The sequence below is a fragment of the Amphiura filiformis genome, unplaced genomic scaffold (assembly GCF_039555335.1).
Source record: "Amphiura filiformis unplaced genomic scaffold, Afil_fr2py scaffold_55, whole genome shotgun sequence".
Classification (NCBI taxonomy): Eukaryota; Metazoa; Echinodermata; class Ophiuroidea; order Amphilepidida; family Amphiuridae; genus Amphiura; species Amphiura filiformis.
This window is the reverse complement of record NW_027305519.1, coordinates 341,444-360,734: the sequence shown is the minus strand read 5'-3', so window position 1 is coordinate 360,734 and position 19,291 is coordinate 341,444. Positions and strand designations below refer to the sequence as shown.

The 19,291-nt window shown below is 38.2% G+C and overlaps 1 protein-coding gene across 1 annotated transcript in view; it reads right to left on the bottom strand.

The window, feature by feature from the left end:
• LOC140144458 (uncharacterized) overlaps window positions 1–16,291 on the bottom strand; it is a 44,193-nt gene extending 27,902 nt beyond the window's left edge. Inside the window, exons 1-7 of the mRNA XM_072166269.1 lie at window positions 16,147–16,291; window positions 12,566–12,616; window positions 9,695–9,777; window positions 8,720–8,871; window positions 8,107–8,266; window positions 5,015–5,118; window positions 1,774–1,891 (exon numbers count right to left, since the gene is read on the bottom strand). Of these exons, the coding sequence (XP_072022370.1) occupies window positions 1,774–1,891; window positions 5,015–5,118; window positions 8,107–8,266; window positions 8,720–8,871; window positions 9,695–9,777; window positions 12,566–12,616; window positions 16,147–16,177 (699 nt within the window). The 5' untranslated portion in view covers window positions 16,178–16,291. The remainder of the gene's footprint in view (window positions 1–1,773; window positions 1,892–5,014; window positions 5,119–8,106; window positions 8,267–8,719; window positions 8,872–9,694; window positions 9,778–12,565; window positions 12,617–16,146) is intronic.
• Between the last annotated feature and the right edge of the window lie 3,000 nt (window positions 16,292–19,291).

The following is a 19,291-nucleotide window of genomic DNA, read 5'->3' as shown; positions in this document are numbered from 1 at the left end:
CATTCTAAAATGTATACTTTTATATTCTTTAGACTAATAATTTAGCAGTTATGAGGCCCTAAAGTTTCCATAATTCCAGGGTACAGACCACCCTTAAGTAAATCATATATAAACTTGTTTCTGAAGATACACATAATATGTTGAGCATGTTGATATGTATAATTGGCTTTTGCTACAAAAAAGGGGATTAATCCAGGCCCAATTACTGATATAATTACCCCCTTTGGTCAATTTCACTCCAGGCTGGACAAGCCCACCCCAATGATAAACCACAGCAGACAATCCAAAAGATAGAAAATTGTTATGTAATAATGTTATTATGAAACCTGTTGGCACACTTTTTGATAGTTCTATAATGGGAAATCAGCAAGAGCTAATTGGAGGGATTAGTGGTTTTGATTTTATACCTTTTTCGTAGAGCAACCAGAGTATAAGTTATCTCCGGATGAATTTTGTACTCGGATATCTGAATACATACATGTCGAGGGCTTAGGTCAGGTCCTATCTGTATTACATGTAGCTGCCCCATAGATATCTGGATGTTTTGACCAGTTTTGACCCCTTTTTAGCGGTCAAAACTAGGCGGTTAAAACCTGGTTTTACCAGTTTTAACCACGGGGTTTAAACCGGGGCGGTCTTAACCGGCCAATCCTGCTTCCCGAAATCTTATGACCTAATACTGTATAAAGCACACATTTTAGGGAACTTGTGAAAGATCCAGGTTATTGCAGTTCTAGCATTCCAATCACAGATTACATTAAAATAATACAGACTATTTGCAAACAGCTAAAGTCAATGTGATTTTGTATGGTGTGAATTCTCGCATATTCATGAGGGCTGATAGTTCTATCATGCGTGTCAAATAATTACGCCAGTATTGTGTACCTTCAAGTTTACGCAAAAAAACCATAAAAACATGCGGTATGTGCGTAGCAGTTTCGTCTGTCACATGGAATTAACGATCGGCCCTCGATGATGCTGGGACTTGACCTGTTTGTGAATAGTCCGTACTATAATTAAAGACAGAGATAAAAAGAATTTTTCGCATCTGATGTCACTGTCAATTACGATCCTTGATTGGTTTACACAGGTTAAAGGGGCATTTCGTGATCCACAGCCTCATCCCCCCACTTTTCTCAAAAAAAGTTGAGATTTTAATATCACTGGAAACCTCTGGCTACATAATGTTTATGTACAAAATATTTCTTGCAGATTAATTCGTTTAGCAAAGATATCGTGAAATTTGAATTTCGTTCTGGTGCACCAGAACGAAATTACAACGCATTGTCTATGGAGCAGTGTAATACACATAATCATGCATAACTCATGAATAAAATCGAATCAACTGAAATTTTGGGAATAGGTTTTTGTCGTGGATATCTAATGAAAAATGACATAAATAGAGGATGCTAGGATCACGAAATACTCCTTTAATAGCGCGTAAAAGGAAGACCAATCTATCTGGTGCAGATCGGAGAAAAGGAATAGCAGCAAATGGCGAATAATTACATACTTTTACAAGGCAAAAAGCAGCTTTTCTATGCATTGTTGACATGGTGCCTTTGCGAAAGAAAGTTGCCTACTATAAAAACTTTTGACATGGTTTGCATGTTTTAAGGCGCCCGGTTATACATTGTACCGCTGCGTTCAGCAAGTCACCATCACTACACTTGTAAACAAACCCTGCTCGAATATGATTGACAGATGACGTCAGACATGATAAATTCTTTTTATCTCTGTCTTTAATTATAGTCTGTGGCTCCATAATCTTACCTGCTTATCTGCAACAAATATAAACATTTTGTCTTTGAAAAGTGTTGATCTGGTTGGGTTGGGGTCAAAGTTCACTTCCTTGGTATCTATAGCTTCCTCCACCAATGTTGGGCGGAAACTAATAACAGGAAAGCAAATTGAAACAAAAAGTGATTATACTATACATGCATTGTAGTGACACCCTCTAGTCCCTTTGGCTTCTTGAGACAGTGTAGCATCCATGTGTGGTGTGACACATGAGGTCAAAGGCAGTGCATCTGAGGCGCGAGATGCGTCGCAAAGTGACCACACCGACCGCATTTTAATTTTATCACGCGCGTGTATCACTTGCAGATCTATGCTACTGTCTCAAGGAACCCTAATGGACTGTATACATTGCAGTAATACACTGACAAGCTGTGGTATATATGTGAGTGGACACTCACGGTTGTTTGATGTATATAGAATTAGCTTCATTATTAACTAAATGCAAACTATAGATGGCGCTATTTATCATAAATCATATTTCTTTATTTGCAAGGGTTTGGTGATTAATACTGCCATTAAAACAGTTGGAATAGGTGAAACAAGAAACAAGGAAATTTTAATAAAGATTTTATCAAACAATAAAAGGAATTATTTGTATTAAAAGCTTGAAATGGTAATTTCCAGTAACTAAATAGCGCCACCAATTTTGTCATTAATAGAGGCATCTTATATCCGAAAGCTTTAACAAAAACTATAAAAGTGAATAATTTTGTTAAAGAGTGAAAATTAAAGTTGAAAATGACTCAAAAGCATCTGAATACATTAGCACGATATCACTTTCAGCTGTTTAGGCCTAAAATTTGGTTGTACATGATGTTTTGTTTGAAAAATTAATAAATGATTCCATGAAACAACCGTGCACTACGAATGAGCCGTAAACTCGACAAATTGTATTCTGAGATACAGTGCAAAATGTACGTGAAGATCGTATTCATAGGTGTCTCAATTAGGCGCAACATGTTTCTCATTTGATAGCGTTTAAACCAATCAATAATCCTATTGCTGAAGAGGATAATAGTCTTCTACATATAGAATCATTAAATAGATCTAGTCTTTGTTTGCTTTGGCTAAATCCTGTTCAAGTGGTGTGTTACAAATTGCAATAACTAACAATGACAATGAGAGGACATTCCTAAACCTCGTTGACTTGGGGATAATTTGAAATGACCGCCAATTATGACTTTATTACAATCAATGTGGAAAAAGAGACACGTGTAGAACCGAAAAAAAGAACCATTTTGTTGAAGAAGCAGAGTTCAACAAACCATAACCACGCTTCTGGATATCGTTTGAAGTCAAATAATATACTATTTTACAGCTTAGGGAAGTTAGGATATACATTTTCTAAACACAAAATAAAACAAAATTGACCGGGCCGACTTTACGGCTGATTCGTAGTGTCCAGTCACATATGATACAAAACTGGTATAAACAGATATTGATTGGAATGATCAGAAAATTAATGCCTGTTGGTCGAATTATTGTAGATAAATAAATAATGATCGAATGACACTTGGTGCAATTTGAAAGTTGTAATGTCTTTTACTGTGTGCTACCATAGACGAATCCAATTTCAAGCATTCCTGCTCCTCAATGGCAGTCATTAGCCGCGACGGTACCCAACTATCCCACCTAAAATGTGGGATGATGCGGCCTTGAAGGGTATTATAAACTGCATTCTATCACCCGTGTTACACGAAGACAAAAGAATGATGACAGTTTACAACACAAAAGAATCTAACATCGAATTTTAAGCGGGTTTAATCCACCCAATTGGGTACTCACAACACTTGTTTGGTGCATGCGGGTACCCAAATATGGCCGACCAAATCCTGACCATGACTTGGCTCGTTGGATTCGTCTATACAATTTAATTAGAGGTTAATGACTGTGCATCAGTTGGTGTGAGGGCATTGTGAAATATCTAAACTTAGTGCTATGGAACCAAATGATATTCCGAGATCAAGCACAATAATGTTTACATATTTCAAAATACCAGAAAAATAACTGATGCAGAGTCAATATATCTCATTCATAACATTTCAGATATATAATTCCAGCTGCGTCACATTTTATTCTTTTAAATTTGAAAACAAAATTGAATGGCCGATTACAGACACACAGCTAACAACCAATCACAAATTAATGTAGCGTGCAATCATGCAATGTCTAAATATGGTGGCCAGCGCCTGCGTAAATTATTTGAACACATAAAATGTCACACAACGCAGTCACTAATGTACACGTCACAAGACGCAGTCATTATCCTCTAACTTACATTTGCGTCCACACTTTTAAAATTGTTGATAATGTGTTAAAGATTGAACACATTTTGTTTATTCATGAGGTTATGATTTTTTTTTATGTCGGACATATCTAGGCTGAAATCTATGAGGTAACGCTGACGAAACTTCGGCTAGGCACAAGTGACCTGGAGAACGAAGGGGTCGCCGTAGATAGCTGGTTGGGGTATTTTTACAGGACAGGCAAGTGCAACCAACATGCGTTACCCTGATCGGAACCGCCTGTAAACGAGGTCTTTTTATCATGGATCATCTGCCCTGCAATAACCAGATGAACCACCGGGAGAGCGGAGATTTTTTTAATATTAGGTCCTGCGGGGAATCGAGCCCGGGACCTCTCGCACCAAAGGCAAAGACATTAACCAGTGTGCCATGCTACTCCCAATGGTTATCAACCATGGTCAGTGCAGGTTCTTACTGATCAATGACCATCTTATTTTTTTTAGTGGACATACAGTGGACCATAGACCATTAGATATAAGGGCTCATATTGAAATACCCTACCACGTTTTCACACAGAAAGGCGGCAGGATTCCCTCGCTAAGCGCCAAGACCTCAGGAAAGCTCGGTCGTAAAAGCGGATGGATTATATGCATCAGTGATACACCCTGCCCAGGATTTTAACAAAAGAAGGCTAGCACAGGAAAGCTACAGGATGGCGCACACCTTCCTGTGTAAGGGAATTTCAATATGAGCCCTAAAGATTTATTCAGTAAGCTCCTACCCTAACAAATGGCTGCTTAGTAACAATATTGAGCAGTGTGACTGATGTAATTGAGTTGTGCATAGTTAACAATGTCATAGGCTTACTTTCACATACCATATACATGTTATGTGTCGAAGAATTTATTCCCAAATGTTATGTAAAAAAGAGACACATGTTTGAATTTGACCATAAGAGGTTTTCTTACTTTGTAGTGTCTGGCATATCCTTGTCAGTCTGAGCTGATTCTTTCATTTTGTGTAGAAACTGTGGTGTGACTATAGGTTTACATGATAACAGAGCTGCAGTCACCTATGGAAATAGAACAGAACAAGAACTTGAAAACACTTTGATAAGGCCCGTATCCTTGTCAGTCTGTGCCGATTCTTTCATTGAGTGTAGAAACTGTGGTGTGACTATAGGTTTACATGATAACAGAGCCGCAGTCACCTATGGAATCAGAAAAAGAACCTCAAAACACTTTGATAAGGCCCATATCCTTGTCAGTCTGTGCCGATTCTTTCATTGAGTGTAGAAACTGGTGTGACTATAGGTTTACATGATAACAGAGCTGCAGTCACCTATGGAAACAGAAAAAGAACCTCAAAACACTTTGATAAGACCCATATATCCTTGTCATATTTGATGAAGAAGAGCATTTAAAGTATGTTAACTCTCTGCAGACGACAAGCTTCAAATTTTCTTTAAAAATATTCAGGTAGAGACTGACCGATCAGGTCCTTATCTGAATCGGCCGATTGGACGATCAATTACCTCTTTGATCTGCCGATTTGATCACCGATTACCAGTTCCCCAATTGTAAACAATGGCTGCCATCGCCGTGAGTAAATTTCACCCGTATGTTGAAAGGGTACTTGTACGCAAAGTATTACCATAATTATGTATGCTCTGAGCACAAAAAAACACACTCCTATATTCATTTAAAATACTGAATTTGACCATGATTATTATAAGTTCAATTTACCTTTTCCCCCTGATGTCCCAGTCCATCGAATCATTCGATCGCCCCATTTTAATATTATGTTTACATTCAAGTCAGTGTGAGTTTTGCACATGGCCCGTAGCTCTCTCCAATCTGACATGCACATGTTTGACCCGGAAGTAAGAACTACAATTGTACATGTTCATCTGTTGGCTGTACAGCGTACGTACATGATGTAGATGCGGGGCATTACATGCATGATTATCTCAGCTGCGTGCCTGAATCACGGTATGATTATAGGTTTATCGCCTACAAAGCTTGTTCTTTTGCTAAATTTCGCTTGATTTGACTAGTCTAATTCGATGAAATATACCAATAAATGAATACTTGTTAAAAGCTTCAACAATTACTTTCATGATATTGGGTGATCTGTGCATTAAATCGGCGGATGAAGGAGAAATCGGCCGATGCAGATCACTACCGATAAGCTAATAATCGGGCCGATTCGGAAGCTACCGATCTGATCGGTCAGTCTCTATATTCAGGAATGTACATTTTCATGACCATACATGTTTTTGGAATCAGCATGAAAAATGCATTAAAATGAGTACAAACAAGCCTAGTATTGGTTCAGTGGTTCCTGAGATAGCTCTTGATATTTTGAGAAAATATCTCAAAACTGGACTTTTTATGTTGAAGCTAAAGGCTTCAATGCAGAGCATTAATATCTGTTCAAAGTGATGCTACCTAGGCCAAAATACAGCTAGTTGTTGCCATTACTTCAATGAAGCAAACAAAATAAAATACAATTAGCAAACAAGGGAAGAGGCTTACACATCATACACTGCAACATAGAAACATTACAAACTAGCGCACAAGATCGAATTAATGATACTTAATCGAATATTCTTAATATATCAATATACAGGGGAGAGAAGAATCACGCATTGCACACCTGCACAATTAAACATGAAATTACAAGTTGAAACATAACTAGACTACCCTGTAGTCCACTTGCCCATTGTGCATACTCTGGATATTGTATTTAAGCTTAAAACTCTGATTTAATTAATGTGTGCACAATTGATAGATTTTCACATCTGATCAGTCACCCTACTCCCTCTGTTTGTTAGCTTCCCAATTGGACTATTGACATTGCCTTGCGGTTAAGATTTTTAACACGGGACTCTATGGAGAGTTAGGCCAATTTCTGGCCTAACTAAAATTGGCCATGATGTAATGCACCATACCTCGCTATGGTTTAAATCGTCTGGGCCCGCGCCATTACCATTAACTACACCGTAAACAACTGTCTGTGGTATTTGCGGCGCTTTTGTGTTGACGCGAAAGTTAATCTTTCATCAAACATCTAGCGTGTACTTGTGGTTAATGGACTGATAAACAAGTATGCTTGACAGTGTGCTTTTAGAGAGCAAAGTCCAGGGGGTAAAGTTCTGCTTACAATTCAAAGTTCATAGTCGAAATTTCGGGGTTCGCTATCAATAAACTGGTAGATTCCAAAATCAGAATTGTTCAGTATTAAAGTGAGCCGTTATAATTATGCAAGATAATGTTGCATTCAATTACTTTTATTGTCACTAATCGTCTAATATTTTTAACTCTTTATGACCATTTTACTATTGAATACTTTAATTTTAATAAACGTCAGTATAATTTTGAGTTCAACGAAATGGGTTCATCATGACTAATAATAACATATTTTTAACATGCATAGGCAGATAAACCAGAGTAAAAACTCCGGACATGATACCTGTCGGTACGGGACTTTAACCCCAGACCTCTCGCTTATGGGGCGAGCACTCTAACCACTGAGCTACACATACAGACTGTCTCTGATAAATAGGGCTCAAGTCTGGTACTTATGGATATGAGCAGTCAGGGTAAACAGTACAAACAACACATAGCACACCAGTGTACCAGATCAATGATGCTTACTCGCCAGTCTAATTTTGATGAAATGAGGTGAATTATCAGATTGCAAAGGATTCTGGGAAAGATTAGATCTGTCTGCCCTGTACCCACCTTTCCACTGAAGTATGTTTGGTTTATAATTCACCCTTTGCATGGATCCGCCATCTTACTACCAAAACGAGGTCCTCCATGCAAATGTATGCATTTTTATTTCTCGCGCTTTTCGAGCAACACAACAGAAGGCTTTTTGCAAAGCATACGCAGCAGTTAAAACACACGTTTGACAGGCAATAAGCACAAGCAATACACACTTTGTGAGTAGAATCTCGTTTTGATATGACCGACTGACCGTGCGATCGGCGAATAGGGGAAAATTATTTGTTGTTATTGTGCGAGTCAATATAAAATCAAGAATCATACTGTACCTTAATGGTAACACTGAGTTGAGTCATGACAAGATGTGTGCACTCCCTGCACCAATCAGAAACAACATGTCCTCCTAGCTTCAAGATTAGAGTCTTCAATATCTTCTTCTCTGCGCTTTGGACGGCAGAGAATGCCGCAACTAGAGGTTTGTATTTCAACCTGTTATGAATACAAAAATAAAATGAATAATGACTAGGTTTGTGCACTCTCTGTTCCAATCAGAAACAACATGTCCTTCTAGCTTCATGATTAGAGTCTTCAATATCTTCTTCCCTGAGCTATGGACGGTAGTGAATGCCACAAAAGCCCCGGTTGCTACATATGTATACTTCTCAGACATTTGGGTGTATTTCTGAGACATTTGGAGGTATTCCCAATACATTTGGGTGTATTCCTAATACATGTGGGTGTATTACTAATACATTTGGGTGTATTTCTGAGACATCTGGGTGCATTCCTAATACATTTGGGTGTTTTCCTAATACATTTGGGTGTATCCCTAATACATGTGGGTGTATGCTAATACTTTTGGGTGTATCCCCGATACATTTGGGTGTATTCTTGACATTTGGGTGTATTTCTGAGACATTTGGGTGTATTCCTAACACTTACCTCCATTTGTTGGTGTTATTTGCCCCAAAGGTAACTTGGTCCCCATCCTTCAATGTGACACTACTTCCAAGAGGCATCTGTGTAGCATTGACAATGGTGCCGAATTTGGAAGCATCTTTTAGGGTAACTGTTGATGGAGCAGACGGCTTGCCCTAAATGGAGTAAAAAAAAAAAATGATCGTTTGATTGACTTGGTTGGTGAAATTTGTTGTTATTAGGTTTATAGAGACAACATTTCTGTTGACATATGTGCCCAATTTTATTTTGAAGAATCTTGCAGGGTCAGAGTAAATGGCTTACCCTAAAACTGAAACTAATTTTAGAGACATGACTGGTGAAGTGGTGAGTGACGATCCTTTTTGACAAAAGGCCTGTGATGGTCAAATATTTAGCTTTTCCGATTTAGCGATAGCAGTTATGCCACAAAAAAGGCTAGACACCTTTCTATTGCTTTGTATTTATTTGGGCATTAGTCTTTGTGAAGGAGGCATAGACTATAGAGATCCAGACCATTTACCAATAAGCAAAGTCCCTGTGCTGTAATTGTATGCTGAGAATTATCGCATTCATGAGGGCCAATAACACCGGCATTGCATGCTGTTGCATTACACATCTTTCAAGCCCTGCCAACAGGCAAAGTCCCTGTGCTTTAATTGTATGCTGAGCATTATCGCATTCATAAGGGCCAATAACACCAGCATTGCGTGCTGTTGCGTTACACGATAGAGCGTTGTGTGTCTTCACGTTCATGCTAAAGGTTTTTAAAATATGTATACGGTACCGTACTCCCTCGAAATAAACGCCCCCGGGGCATTGCATTTTCCAAACGGGCGTTTATTAGAGGTCATTTTTAGAATGATAATTCCTGTTAAAATCATTAGGTAAGCTTATAAACCTCACGCTGAAATGATGAACTATGAACTAGAAACACTTACTTCTGGTTCACTTCCGGGTTTCTGACTTTTTAAAACTTACCAAGTTACCGTCTGGGTGAATGACTCTGAGTGCTGCATGCTTACGACTGACTGACTGGTCCTTGGAAACTACAATCCGACAATCTAGGAAAAGAAATAGAACATATTTACACATAACAAGCAGCACAGACTTGATTGGAAAGACCACACCAGAGGCCCTAAACTGAGCCCAGTATGCCTGTTTCTGATGTGGATTTGTATGTTTATTAACAGTATTATTAAGACATTTGGGTGTATTACTTAGACATTTGGGTTTATTAAAAGGACATTTATATACATTTATATGCACGAATGGAAATACCCATCCGATCGTCTACCCAGGGTAACCTTACCCAGGGTAACCTTACCCTGGGTTGACAATGTGATAATGACTTTAATATAGAGTTACGATGTATGTACACCATACAGCTGTTCTTATACAGCTCCATAGAGCATTTCAACTTGGATGATTCGTCCCCTATTGGATGTAACCAAATTCATAATGTCAACCCAGGGTGACTGTTGAAGACATTTTGTCAACTTCAGGTTGTTACTTCAGTGTGCGTGTCAACCTGGGGTAGTCGGGATGTATACTTTAATACACATGTAAGATGAATATAGTTGAACATGTAAGATGAATATAGTTCAGTGAAGTTATGCTTATTGGGAAAGTGCTCAGTAATATAATATTGTCACCAAATGTATATTGTCAGCAACCAGATATTTATGTCTTTTCCTTGATTGAAACAACACCAAAATCGCAGTGTCTACCTGGGGTTAGCGTTAAGGACCTTTTATTAACTTCTGGTTCTTATCTTACATCTACATGGTCACCATAAGAAATGAACTTCGAATCCGTTGAAGCAATTGCAATTAACCATTCGGCGAATCACATAAACACGTGCGCGCTGTTGTATTTACAGCGTTCCTCCTTCCATTCCCCACTGCTATGTAATAGCAGTGGATTCATTTCACTGTTCACATGATAGCGTTAAACGTACAAAAGACGGATAATGTTCATAGGCGTATATTTTTCATAGACATTACACGTTGGCAAGAAATCATACGTCATATACCTTGTTTGTGTTAGCATAGTAACAACACACGGTTATATATCCAAATTTTAACAAAGTAATATAGAGTCTACCCAGGGTAAGGCTACCCTGGGTAACCTTACCCTGGGTAGACAATCGGATGGGTATTTCCATTGGTGCACATTGATATACATATGTGGATGTATAGGACACTGGACTTTATGTTATGGATTTGGGAACAGCCATGGCCAGTGGCGGCGCTACGGGGGGGGAAATCACATAAATTTCCACTTTTTGCAGCAATTTTGCGCAAAATCTGCCAATTTTTCCCCCACCATGCGGCCAGGGGTAGCGTTAGGCTGCTTTTTGGGGTCCCGGACCCACCAAAATAGAGTTTTTAAATTTTCTACAAGTTCAGGGGTCCCTACAGACCCCCAGTTTTTCAATCTAGTGGCATTGCAGACATACTATTTATGCTGCTTTTGTGCAACTCGAACTCACCAAACTTTACTCCGGACCCCCTACTTTTTAATTTTATGCAAGTTCGGGGGGTCCCTGCGGACACTAGAGCATTTAGTTCTAGTGCTACCCCTGCCCATGCCCCCGAAAAAAATTCCTGGCGCCACCACTGGCCATGCAGGACAGGACGACTTGATGTGCTGAACGTAGTTCGAGGACACCACTCATCTTTTAAAAGCAAAAAAATAAAGCAAAAGTAGGTGTATTACTAAAAGACATTTGGGTATATTACTAAGATATTTGGGTGTACATTGTGTATTCCCAAGACATTTGGGTGTATTCTCAAGACATTTGGGTGTATTCCCCAAGACATTGGGTGTATTCCCTAAACATTTGGGTGTATCCCCAAGACATTTGGGTATATTCCCCAAGACATTTGGGTGTATTCCCTAAACATTTGGATGTATTCCCCAAGACATTTGGGTGTACATGTATCCCCAAGACATTTGGGTGTATTCCCCAAGACATTTGGGTGTATTCCCAAGACATTTGGTGTATTCCCAAGACATTTGGGTGTATTAAAAGTGAGCCCATGAACCCCGTCCATTAGGTCAATCCCCTCGGCCCTCATGGATAATGGTGCTATAGAATTATCCACATTTTAAAGTGGCACTTTAAGAAATTATTATTTTTATTTTATAACCCCTGGTGTCCCTTCTAAAGGCAGTATAAAATTAATATTTTGGTTCTCGTCCAGAGGATTTTTATGAATTGATGAGGGAGGGAGGTGTTTTTTGTTTTTTTTTGGTTTTTTTCAGTGTAAAATCAGCATTGTCTGTAGTTTCGGTCTTTTCCAACAGTGCTCGAGGAAACGATGAGGCACTTTTTTTTTTTTTTTTTCAAATGTGAGATTCTGAGGTATAAACCCCCTAGAGTACCACAAAAAGACTTGGAAGTGGACCTTGTTCTCTAATAAACTTATTTATATGTATGAAAAATTCATAAATCATTCCAAAGTCTAAAATAATTGAAAAATCTATAAAAAAACAAACAAATCTGACAAATCCCAGAAATTGAGGAGGGAGGGGACAAGAACCAAAACATTAATTTTAAACGGCCTTAGTATCTCAAGTAAATGTTCACACAAATTATATCCTTTTACTAGACGTAACTTTATGAAGGGTCCCTGTACATAGAAAATCCCTATTACTTACGAAGGGTGCCGATCGTAAGTAATTTTAATATTTCAATAACTCTGATGTGTTGTAAGTTACGATTGATTTTGAAACTTACAAAACTTTGTAAAGTTGAGTGAAATGGGGCAGCTTTACACTGTCAGATTGAGTTTGCTATATCAGGCAGCTATATATATGTCTATAGGGCAGCTATTATGTGTATACCTTTACGTCCTACTTGATAGTCTTCACCAACCAGCAGATGGAACCGAACACCTGTAAAACAAAAACAAAAAATTAAAATTTTAAAAAGATGGTTTATAATGCTTTGTGGGATAGGCTTTTACGACGGGAACAGGGTTTGCAGGTTTTTGCCAGTTTTTGCTGGTCCAAAATTAGTGGAGCGCTTGACCAGGCTCAGTGTTCAAACTTGTATGGACAAGTTGCCCTTGTAGGCCTTTTGGAAGACAGTCAGGCAAGTGATCATTCATCTCAGTCATGGCTCGAAAAAAGGGGGGAACTTGGGAAGCTCCTTCCCAGGAAATGTTTGTGTTTTAAGGAAATTCGTCGTCTGTATTCCATAGTGGCGTATAGTGGGGTGTCGCGAATAAACAACTTTGCGACAAAATCGGGTTTGAAGAAATGCCAATTTAAAATCGAGTTGTGTAAATCAGACATTCATTATATTTTGTAAATGATGTGAAATTTCTGTAGTAAACTAAAGAAATAAATACATACTATTGCTGGCAAACTGAAAATAAAAAGCACAAAACTATATGTCACTATCGAAAACAAACAAAACGCAATACCCTAACCTAACGTTAACCTTACGCCACCTCGGTCGCCGTGTAATCCCTATGGCGTTACTTTTTGTCGTTTGTATTCCATAGTGGCGTATAGGTCCGATACGTGTACGCCACTATGACATACAAATTTTTTCATTTTTGCCGATATTTCTTAATTATAAAATGTGTATACAAAGTGGCGTATGGTCGATACGCCACTATGGAATACAAAAAATGTCACTTTGTAACCATACGCCACATTTAATTAATTAATAATTACTAATTAATTAGCTAATTATGACTGATGAGACTTAGAAAAAATGAAAGAGAACATCATTTTACATATGTGCCAATTTTCAAAAAAAATGACCAAAAATCACTATACGCCACTATGGAATACAGCCAACGAATTCCGGTATTTGGGGGGAAATTTTGTCTTTTTTGTACCTTAATACTAATTATGGCGTGTCCGTCCGTCCGTCCGTCCGTCCTCTGTCCGCGCGCTATCGCGTGCGAGCGGCTCACTAACGCGTGCTCGCGGTTCGCATCGCGAAGCGTCCAGCTGGCATCACGAAAGCGTCCGCGCAGTGCGCTATCACGTAGTTCGCAGAGTACCAACGGGCGCAGTGCGAGCATCAGAAAGCATTAATACAGTGTGGCTAATCGTGCAGGTGCATCTGATCGGTTCAATAGGCCTATTTTCAACACACACGTTCAGAGGCCTATTACTCAGAACATGGCTATTTCCAGGGTATTCTTTTGGGGGGGGCTCATATGTGGTAGCAGGACAGGGCTTGGAAGAGGCGAACGATGGGTTTCCAGATTACGGCCAAGTAAACGTCACAGCTACAAAACTACTAAGTTGATTATTGTGTCAAATTGAGTCTTCATCATTGAGAGACGTATATCATAGTTAGTTTAAAAGGTCAGGGCAGGTAGGCCTATGGGTAACGGGTGTTGCGTAATTAGAGAAAGTCCTATCACAAGAACCACCCAACCCGAGAACCACCCAATCCGAGAACCGCGAAATCTAGTTATATATAAAAACATGATATAAATATTGTGGGAAATTTACTTCCCAGGAAATGGCAATTTTTTCAAGTCCTGATTCATCTCTCTGATAGTATCAAATACCGTAGTATTCAAATGCAGTTTTACTAAAATTCATGTCAGATTGGAGGTTTGACTCTTTGAGGGTCAAAATCCAAATGTTCTTCATAAGTTCATTTTCCTATTGGATTACACAGTTAAGACAGGATCTTGGTGATTCATTATTTTGCAAATTACTACTAAACCAGAAAGAAAAGTTGTTCTGCAAAAGTTTTAAACCCCTTTTTGTATTTGAACCCTTCAATTTCAAAAACTAAAGCCTTGAGAACTATTAGAAGAATCCATCTAAATATTTTAGCATTAAAAATATAGGCCGGCCTACAGGTTTTTGACACTTGCTCTATCCAATTATTTCAATTATACCTTTGGGATACCAGGGTAGACTAGAAGAGAAATCAACCTAGCCAAAATGTTTTTACCAGATTGTTGATGTTGTAAATAATTTAACTAGGAAAGACCTAGTTTTGACAAATTGGTGCCAAAAATGTATTTCATAATGTTCTGCATGATTGTTATTTTTGTATTTAATGAGTCACCCCCCCATTTCACCCTATCCTCAAATGTATACGGAGAGGTTAGTTAGAGTGAAGAAGGGCTATCTTTTAGAATACCCTACCATTTTTGAAAATCTACAGTGGTAGGGTATTCTGAAAGAAATCCTGAAGAAGAGTCCTGCGAAATACATTTACTTTGTTTTAAAACTTGAAGTTGAAAAACAAAAAGCAAGATAATTATACTTTTATAAATATATTTATGTGTGTTTGTCATTTTTGTGACATTAAATTGCGACTGGCGATACACAATTAGAATGAACAAAAGCGCATAAGCATTGGTAAAAACCAGAGGATGTTTTTAAGACATTCCCACAACCCAATGGGGTTTCTGACCTTGTACATGTATGTCTGGCTTTTGTACACATGCGGTACAGTTGGTCATACCTTGCATTGGGCTTGTGTGCAAATATCTGGAGTTTTCATCCTATTATTTAACATTCAAAACATCGAGACTTCGGAATAAAATTAATGCAGTGGGACAATATGAATGTTTCCTGTAAGAAAATCAAATATCAGTCATACATGTAAGTCTCAACTATTAACTCGTTGGCTGCAGTTTTAAAATTACCATTTTGTGTGTGTGGCAATGGGGACTTTGCCTTTAAAATTAGGTTATATTGATCAAATTTCCCAATCATAGTGCATTGTAGGAATGCCTTTAAGCATCCTCTGGGTAAAAACGATATTACATTTGATGTATGTAACACCTTGGTTTCATTATCATTGAGGTATAGGACTTTTTATTTTTTCGGAGAAGAGCAGGTAGGGCAACTACTAATATTTGACCAGGGCCGTAGCAAGGTTGAAAAATGTGGGGCGGCCATTACAAATGTGGGGCGGCCAAAATACAAATATAGGCCCAAATTTAAATAAAGATATAAAGAAAAACATAACAAATTTCTCAAAAAGTGGGGCGGCCATGGCATCCCCGGCCGCCCTGCTTGCTACGGTCCTGAATATTTCTACATTTTCATACTACATAATTTTAGAAAATTCGCACGATTCCAGTTTTTTTTTAAGTCGCATTTTTGTTCCTAAAATGGGGGTTATAGCGCCCTCAATGGGCACTCTAGGGCTACATGTAAAGACCAGTTATTATAGTACAAATGGCCCTAAAATAAAACGGACTTCCTCAAATTTTGCATATGATGTAGATTTAACATCTGGAATGTAATGCAAGTGATGTCGTTGCTGCTCTTCTAAATTCATTTTTAAAATGTCCGCCCCAGACCAAGGTGGTAACTGTAAGCTTACGTCGAATTCAACAGCAATGGTCAGAATCATCATCCCGGCCCGGGCATATCATCATCATGCATGACAATAAAAGTAATAAGACGAAGTCTTCGTCCTCTCTTACCTGGATTTGTCAAGCTTTCAAATAACCACATTCTGCTTATTTATATGTACGGTTCATCAGCTATTGAACATAATTTAAATCGTCTCTGAAATACAGACAAAATTGAGAAAGAAATCCTGCCTACTGCCGCGGTTTTGAAGCGGTTTTGAAGAGTCACAGGCTGTTAATAGTTACGAACAGCAGGTGTTCCATCCTAAGGGCGCACACCACTAAATAAACGTCCCATTGAAACATACGTGAAAATACAAGAAAGTAAGGGGCTGTGCAATAATAATTATGTGTACTCCCGGGGTGGTGAATATTCAAAACGGTCTGCCAAAAATTGCTTGACCGCCATTCCCCGCCTTTGGCCGTGCCAAATAATCTTTGCCCCGACCCCTTTTTTTGTCATGCCAAAAAACCTTTACCCTCCCTTTTGACGTGCCAAAAAATATTTGCCTCCCCCCTTTAAGGGCTGGGGTATGAACGTTTGGACAGTATTTATTTTGGGACATTAGAGCACATCAAACATATCGAATTGCATTCTGAATACGAAGAAAGTCATTCTGATATCAAATAATTTTGATTTTTGGAAATTCGCAATTTAATACACATTTTATGGCAAATCATTAAAAATTGATATTTTTAACCATGTTAACAGTACTCGAAGTAAACTTTACAAATCTGATGATTTATACTTAATGTGTATGTAGGTGGGATGAAAAGCCGATGATCAATTGAAAATTTTGACCTTTCGTATTGAAGATATGGATTTTTCCCTAAAACACCAAAAAAAATTAGGTCTTTTTGGGAAAAAAATCCATATCTTCAATATGAAAGGTCAAAATTTTCAATTGACCGTCGGCATTTCCTCCCTGCTACATACACTTTAAGAATATATCATTAGATTTATATAATTTACTTCGAGGACTGTTATATATCAAAAATTGAAAAATATCATTTTTTATAATTTGTCATAAAATTTGTATTATATTGTGATTTTCAAAAAATGAAAATTATTTGATATCAGAAAGACATGCTTCGTATTCAGAATGCAATTCGATAGGTCTGAGGTGCTCTCATGTCCCACAAAAAATACTGTCGAAACACAATAAACGCTCATTTTAGATCCCTTAAACATGTAAGATTTTGGGGAACCCGATTTTAAAAGGGCATTCCGTGATCCACAGCATGATCCCCCACTTTTCTCCAAAAGATTTTTATATCACTGGAAACCTCTGGCTACATAATATAAGATATGAAAGTTGAATTTCGTTATATAAAGTATTATTCAGATTTCCTTTTACAAATTAACCATCGCGTGACGTGCGATCGAGACGTCAAGCGTACCGTACGTGTGCATTGGACCATGTGCAAAATAATACGCGCTGGACGGCTAGCAGTAGGGGCCTACGCGGGTTGTAAAAGGAAATCTGAATAACACATTGTCTACAAATGGTCTATGGAGCAGTGTAATGCAACTTGTAAACGCAAAATTGGAATCAACTGAAATTTTGGGAATAAGTTCGTGGATATATACTGAAAAATGTCATAAAAAGAGGATGCTAGGATCACGAACTACTCCTTTAAAACCTTATCATATAATTCGCGCGAGCGCAGCAAGCAGGACATTTTGCATATTGAACGTGTTCATTCCTAATGCTTTCCTACACCATTTTAGGGCGCAATTTAGAATGAAAATCGACCAACAATACCTAGTAGTCTACCCTTAACCGAAATCACTACGCACAGCCCAAAACAGACTTTCACTGCACACAATAGTGTGTTTAAAATATTGTTATTCATTCATGAACTATATCTGGCTAAATTTCAGAAATAGGATGCTTAAGATATTTAAAATTGTGCCTGTTGTTGTGAGTTAAATACTTTTATTTCCAAATTTAAATGCACTGCACAAAAACAAAGACTAATAACACAACACAATAGGCCTATTATCTACAGCAGTGTTGTGAGTTAGATACTTTTATTTCCAAATTCAAATACAAGACACAAAGACGAGACTAAAACATGTTATCTACAGCAATGTTGTGAGTTAGATACTTTTATTTCAAATTTCAAACACAAGACACAAACGTAACATAAAACAGGGGTTGCGACACACCCCCCCATTATACCAAAAGTCCCAAAAAGTCACAAAAAGGTCAAAATTTGGGGAAGAAAGTCCACTAGACAAATTGCCTCCATCCACTTTTTTCAAAATCAGCACCCCCCCCACACACACACACAAAAATGGCTACGGGTCTGGTTGCATTGTAGGACTGTAGTATATGAAGTGGTACCAATGTTACTAAAATGCTTATTGAAATCATTAGCCAAACCAGTGTTGCTATTCGATGTTGTCGGGAGAGTTGTTACACAGAGGATGATTTAAGGAAGCCCCATCATGCACTGTAAATGTGTTATCACTAGAGTTTCAACTGCCACTTTACTTTTCAAATCCCATTGAACTCTGTGCAAAAGATGTTGTTTTAGAATTACCCGTGTGTCGTCATTATTTGGTCGATTTCAGATCTAAAGTGATGTATGCATGAATGATAATTCACACCTTCTGTAGATAACATAAAATGTGAAATCGACCAACTATTTGAAGGTGTATTTATTGTAAATATATCTGTCCAAATTCAAATTTAACCATGCACGTGTGTATGCAGTGGGCGGGCAGTGGTGTCATGTTTACGCACACAGCTGTGCTAACCGCAAGACTTGCTGGGAAGTGCTTAAATCATCCTCTGGTTGTTACATTACCTTTCTTATAAGGTAATGAATTCTTCAGGGTTTTCCACATTCTCTTTATGTCACCCGTTGAATATTTAATTTCATGCATTGCATTTAAAATATCATCATGGCTTTATAAACCATGGACACAGATACCTGATGGTTTTAATCGGAACATGTTTATATATTACACACCCTTGTAAACTTTATACGGGCTGTGCAATAATTTTGAGTCCTGTGGGAGGGTAAAATTGGGGGTTAAGATTTTTTGGCGAGCCGAAAGGGGGGGCGCAAGCAATTTTGGCAAGCCGAGAGGGGGGGGGGCAAGCGATTTTTGGCACGCATTCTTGGCATGATGCAGTCATGTCTACAGTAGAATTCAATTCGACCTTTGCAGGACTTAAACCCCATTAAAAGCTATTAAACCAAG